The 6,624-nt window shown below is 36.9% G+C and overlaps 1 protein-coding gene across 3 annotated transcripts in view; it reads left to right on the top strand.

Annotated features, from left to right (window-relative positions):
* The window catches only part of LOC136843854 (techylectin-5A-like), a 10,624-nt gene extending 5,212 nt beyond the window's left edge, over nucleotides 1-5,412 (top strand). For 2 of the 3 annotated variants that reach the window (XM_067112693.1, XM_067112692.1), the window contains 6 exons: nucleotides 1,813-1,857; nucleotides 2,875-2,946; nucleotides 3,259-3,425; nucleotides 3,878-4,004; nucleotides 4,535-4,650; nucleotides 5,154-5,412. In XM_067112693.1, the coding sequence (XP_066968794.1) occupies nucleotides 1,813-1,857; nucleotides 2,875-2,946; nucleotides 3,259-3,425; nucleotides 3,878-4,004; nucleotides 4,535-4,650; nucleotides 5,154-5,371 (745 nt within the window). In that variant the 3' untranslated portion in view covers nucleotides 5,372-5,412. The remainder of the gene's footprint in view (nucleotides 1-1,812; nucleotides 1,858-2,874; nucleotides 2,947-3,258; nucleotides 3,426-3,877; nucleotides 4,005-4,534; nucleotides 4,651-5,153) is intronic. The other variant, XM_067112694.1, reaches the window with a different exon arrangement.
* The last annotated feature ends 1,212 nt before the right edge of the window (nucleotides 5,413-6,624 follow it).

The following is a 6,624-nucleotide window of genomic DNA, read 5'->3' as shown; positions in this document are numbered from 1 at the left end:
TCCATATTGATTTAATGCGAATTGATCTATATATATATATATATATAAAATAAAAGTAATATATATATATATGATTATATATGTATAATAATATATATATATATATAAATATTTATATATGTATATATATATATATATATATATATATATATATATATATATATATATATATAATATAGATATATATAATAATAAATATACAAAGTAGTATATATATATATATATATATATATATATATATATATATATATATATATATATATATATATATATATATATATATATATATATATATATATATATATATATATATATATATATATATATATATATATATATACATACATCAATTCGCATTAAAATCAGTTCGTAAGGCCTCATATATTTTTAACAGTGATAAAATCAGTGCAACCTGTTTTTAGGTCATTTGACCTTCCTTTGCTGGAATACTGTTCTCCGGTGTGGATATCTGCTTCTGCCAGAGATCTTTATCTCTTTTAGACACAATCGTTCGTGGCGATAGATTTCTGTTTCCTAATAGTGGTAGTTATGACTTGGACCATCGACAGAGGGTCTCTTGCTTGTCACTTGTTCATAAGTTGTATTTCACCAGGGACCTTTCACATTCGCAGTTGATCCCTGATCCCCTTCACCTACCGAGAGCAACCAGGTTCGCTGAACAGCAGAAGCACCAATATGCAGTAAATGTGTCTCGCTGTCGAACTTCTCAGTTCCAGAGGTCCTTTATTCCTCACAGTGCTGTACTGTGGAACAACCTTCCTGCTGAGGATGTAGAGCAATTGGAACTTCAGAAGTTCAAGCGAAGATGCAATGCCTTACTGACCTAATATTATTCTCCTTGTATTTTGATATTTTAATTACATTTTTATTTATTTTTTATGTATTTTTAATTGATCTGTTTTTCTAATAAGGGATCTTCTGTCTCTGTATTTCCCAATACCTTCTGTTACTTCTTTCGAATGAAAACCATATTCTTTGGAAGCTTGAATTTCAAGTCAATGGCCTCATGGACTTGTTCCAAATGAACAGTGTTCATCTTCTGAATAATAATAATAATAATAATAATAATAATAATAATAATAATAATAATAATAATATATGTTTATGTTGAGGTTGTCATATTTCAAAATAAAATTATTTTCCGCTCAAAATGGTATTACATTAGTAAAATTGTTTCTCTGAAAATTAAGTGAATAAAAATATTATTATGATGATATTTTCCTCTTCTTCCTCTTACTTTTTCATCATTTCTCTCTTTACCATTATCTTATTTATTAACCGGCTTCTTCTCAATTGCCTGTTCGTACTCGCCCCATATCGACCAACATTCTCTTTCTATGATCTTTTATTTTCTTGTTTTATTCCTTTAATGCCATTTTTCCCTCATTCTCTATCCACTCATGTACCTTCCAGCTCGTCTGTTCATTTGGTAGTTCCTCATTGGACGGGTTGGTATCGTTCTCGACTAGCACTCTGCTGGACCCGCGTCTGATTCTCCGACAGGCCAATGAAGAATTAGAGAAATTTATTTCTGGTGATAGAAATTCATTTCTCGTTATAATGTGGTTCGGATTCCGCAATAAGCTGTAGGTCCCGTTGCTAGGTAACCAATTGGTTCTTAGCCACGTAAAATAAATCTGATCCTTCGGGCCAGCCCTCTCTAGGAGAGCTGTTAATCAGCTCAGTGGTCCGGTTAAACTAAGGTATGCTTAATTTTTTGTTCATTCGGTTCTTGATAAATCCCTCCTCATAAGTCATTCTCATCCATGAATCCTGATTCCTTCCTTTCAGCGTGATCGACAGAGCACCGAGTGACGGAAGGATTGGGAACACCAGGTGAGGAAAATTTTGTACGGGTAGGGTAAGGTTAAAGTATTTGTTAACTAGTGAATAGTTTGACAAAAATAAAATGAGTCTTCGATGTTGACGACCAATGCAGATTTTGGGTATCTAAATCAGCCATGGTGTCGCCGTGGTATGATTCTCGGCTACTAGTTGAGAGGGGCGGGGTTCAAATCCTGCCGCTCACTGATGGCTCGGACTGCGCTACTGCAAAAATCCGGCAGCCCGTCAACCTAACGGTCTGAAAAAACCCAAGAGGTTCAGTAGGAGAATAGGTACCAGCCCTCGGGCTGGGGAGTTAAACAGCGGGTATAGCAACACACTGGCCACATGTCATTGGCATTGGGACCTGTCCCCCCACTGGCTGTAGGCCTAAGAAACAGGAGGTCAGCGCCTGCCCTATGAGCCTACAGATGCCCAGGAGGACTTTAACTTTTAACTTTAAGATTAACTTGGAAGGAGTCATTGATATAGAGATTAAATCGGTAGTGATAAGCGACACAAGTCTGTCCATCTTTTCTCAGCTTTCGTGTTTATTTCATCAGAAAGTATTCATTAAGAGTTTTTATTACGTCTTCTATCTTATTGAGAAAGGTGGAAGGCTGAGTGTGTCCTGATCTTTTAACCTAATCCTTTATTTCACTTTTCGACAACTCTCAACCTTCTACAAAATTTAATGTCTAAACCTGCAAGCAGACCTGATCATACCACAGACCTGTCACCCAAAGGTGCCATAGACTGACAGCAAAGGTACATTTAGTCAGAAACTGCTTTTATGGTGAAACACAGAGACTTTTCACATTAGCTGTAGGTATAACAATCACGTACATCTTACAAAATAGCGGCAAAACGCCTCCTTTTTTAAAATTAGATTCACAAGCATATATTAGCTTCTTTTTCATTTGTACATGAAGATGAATATTAACGTGATCACCTAAGATTTCTCTTGATAATTATTCTTGCAAGCTTTTGTTTATCAAGTTGAGGGTTGCAATATTTTCATGATTCCAGACCTGCTGACTGCGCAGACCACTTCGTCATGGGCGCCAACAGGAGTGGAATCTACGAGATCTATCCCTTCACGTGAGTTCAATTGTCCTACCTTCCCTTCATTTCAATCGTGGCCTTACTTGGGAACACTGAAAAACAAGTACACCAACTTTAATTTAGTTAATTTCACGAAGTTAGTGTGATGTGATTCGACTGGAATTGCCTGTAAAAATAACCTGCCATGCAATAAAGCATTTTCTAAAATATGACTTTCGCATTAGAGAGAGTCAGTTAAGATAGCATTCAAATTCAACTGTTACGTAAAGTAAAGCCCCTTTATGTATCCTGTCGAGCCATGGGTAAGACAGGCTTTGTTGGAATTTCAAGCTCATCTTACTGTGACAGGTGTTTATGCAGTGAACCTCTCCGAGTCTATTGTGACATGGAGACCGACGGTGGAGGATGGACTGTGTTCATGACCAGACAACCTGCCGATGTTCCCCTGGGCTTTAACAGGTCCTGGAGTGAATACAGGTCTGGATTTGGTGACGCTTCGGGAGAATTTTGGCTGGGTAAGGAAGTGAATGCCCATTTAACTCCAAAAGCTGCAATGCTTCATTTTGAGACAGAAAACAGCACATCTTCTTAAGTCGTTTTTAAAGAACCTGTTCGTACTAGCAAATAGTCTCATGCCTAAAAAGCTCCATTACGATAAAAATTTAAATTGGTTTAGTAAGGACAGAGTAGATGTCAGCAACAAAAAGAAATAACGCTAGAATTTTTAATAGATCCAAAAGATTTTGATATTAAGATGTTTAATTTTTTTAATCATTTAACCGACATTCCTGAGCGATCAGATGACAAGACATTTATTCTTCAAGTCATAAAGGGAAGTTCGTGGACTGAACAAGCTGAAAAGTCCATAAATTGTAGCCTCTGATTGCTGCATTCTCATCACCTGCACTTAATTATCTCCCGTTTTCCTTTGCAAGCAGAGTTATCGATCAGTTTCTACCATTCCCAGGTAATGCGCACCTCCATACAATGACCTCCAGCAGGGAATACGCCCTTCGCATGGACGCCCACCTGGCTTCCGGTGATGTCAAATTTTCAGCCTGGAATTTCTTCAGGGTGTCCACTGAGGTCGACAGGTAAGCGCAGGGATAAATCGGCTCATGTGACGTCAAATTTGGAGCCTGGAACTTCTTCTGGGTGTCCACTGAGGTTCGTCCGACAGCATTTTCCTAGAAATTGCAGTAAAAAAAAAAAAAAATTAGTGAGCTGAAGCGTAGCTGTCCTCTGCTTTTGTCTTTGTAGATGTTATGTTGGAAAGATTTCTGAAGTTTTATTACTTTTAAAGGAAGAGGCCACCACTGCCTCGTCTTCCATTTTATTTTCCAGGCATGACACTCGCACGGATAGTAGAGCATACAGTGATCAATCTTAAATGTCATTCGCTTCCAGAGTGCAAAATTCCCTTCACTCCTTTGCATTTCATAAGTGATTTAATCACTTTTCTCTGAAGAGATAATTCTGCCATCACGCAAGACTTAGTTAAGCCTAGTAACAGAACTGGAATAGAGAGCCACACTTAATTCATGCAAAAATATCTTTTCAAACTCGTCAACATAACATGTTGAGAGTATAATAATTCTAATTTTTTTTTTTTTTTTTTTTGTAGGTTTAGACTTTCCTTGTCCGCGTACTCAGATGAAAGCACCTCAAGATCCAACTGTCTCCCAAACGTTAATGGACGGTTCTTCACCACTTACGACAGGGACTATGACGAAACGACAGGTAATCTTTTCCCCAGGGTCTTGAAATTTTTATAAATGTAAGTAAAACCAGATACTCTCTGAAAGCGTCACAGAATTTTTGCGTTTATAGGCCATATTGTCTTTTCGTCTTGCCCACTGAAAATCCTTCAGTTAACCGAGGAAAAGTATAAAAAAAGAAAGCAGAAAAGCAAGTGTTTGGTGTTTGTGTGTGCTTGAGTGCATTGGTCGCTTTGGGATAGTTTCGTAATCGTTCTGAAGAATTTTATGAATTTCGCTTCCTTCATAATTTATGTAACAGCTATTGAAATCTGTTGAATATAAAAAGCTCACTGAATTAAAAACACATGTTTAGTAGAATGCAAGTAGTTGACCTAACACAAAAATACATCAATAAAATTTTCCATTGAAACCCTCTCGCCTTCGAAAACCAATCGGGAAAAGTTGGCGGCACTTCTGTGCCCAGAATTTAGAGACGCAGCTACCTGACCAACTGCTTCTACTTGTAAAACCTTCCTCCGTCAGGAAACTGCGCTGTCACGCAGGGCGGGGGCTTCTGGCACTACCTGTGCAGTAATCCCGTCCACCCAACGGCCTCGCGAAGTGAAGGACTCACCAGCGCTTGCTTCAGCAATCAGCAGGACGCTGCCGTTTTCCTGCAACTCAAGATCCGTCCTGTCATCTGTGGGACGTCCGTCAAGACTATCTTTCTGAACGCCAACGACTGTAACAAATGCCCTTAAAGAAAGACCAAATAAATAATCAGGATGGTTTACTAAGAAAATCTTCTTGTTTTAGTTTCTGTACAAGAAAACTATTGTGCCGGCTTTGTCTGTCCGTCCGCACTTTTTCTGTCCGCCCTCAGATCTTAAAAACTACTGAGGCTAGAGGGCTGCAAATTGGTATGTTGATCATCCACCCTCCAGTCATGTGACATACCAAATTTTAGCCCTCTAGCCTCAGTAGTTTTTATTTTATGTAAGGATTAAATTTAGCCATTGTCGTGCTTCTGGCAATGATATAGGGTACCACCGGGCCGTGGTTAAATCTTCATGGTCCGCGGTTCATACAGCGATACCGAGACCACCGAAAGATAGATCTATTTTCGGTGGCCTTGATTATAAGCTGTAGCGGCTGTAGAGAAAACTTGATTGCGCCGAGGAAACTTCGGCGCATTTTTTACTTGTTTTTTTTTTCGGTAACACTTAACCAGATGTCATGTCAGAAACGAGATGGTTACGCTACGCAAAGATAAATAATATAGTTTTATCATTATTGTCTTCACCCGAATGTATTTCATGGACATGCTGACGGGAAAAGAAGTTCAGTTTTGTATGAAATATTTTTTGGAAGAATTTATACTCCATTTTGGAACGCTTAATATGAATAATGTGTCTGGACTTGAGAAGATCATTTTATTAAAGTGATGTACTCATTTTCATATCAATATGCTCCTTCGTGCATATATATATATATATATATATATATATATATATATATATATATATATATATATATATATATATATATATATAAGCGAATCCAACTTATACACTGAAGTCACGCGCATCTACTGTGATTTTTTAGCGGAAATATGTATGTGTATATATATATATATATATATATATATATATATATATATATATATATATATATATATATATATATATATATATATATATATATATATATATATATATATATATATATATATATATATATATATATATATAAACCACAAATGCGCTTAATATCGAATTCACTTCACTTAGGGAAGAACATGTGTGCAAAGGGAATTATATATGATAAATGCTTCAGGCTGGCTAGGATTCGAACCTACACCTTTTAGGTTTGATACAGAGGAAGCCAGTTGACTCATCCACTAAGCTACCAAAGGAGATATAAGTTGAATTCGACTCTGCTATACATATTCCTGTCGAATTTACTTTCAGTACTTAAATCAAGATGACTCCATGGCCACCTACATAGCCTAGTG

The sequence above is a fragment of the Macrobrachium rosenbergii genome, chromosome 12 (genome assembly GCF_040412425.1).
Source record: "Macrobrachium rosenbergii isolate ZJJX-2024 chromosome 12, ASM4041242v1, whole genome shotgun sequence".
In the NCBI taxonomy this organism is placed as follows: Eukaryota; Metazoa; Arthropoda; class Malacostraca; order Decapoda; family Palaemonidae; genus Macrobrachium; species Macrobrachium rosenbergii.
The sequence above is the reverse complement of the archived record's forward strand: the minus strand, read 5'-3'. Positions and strand labels throughout refer to the sequence as shown.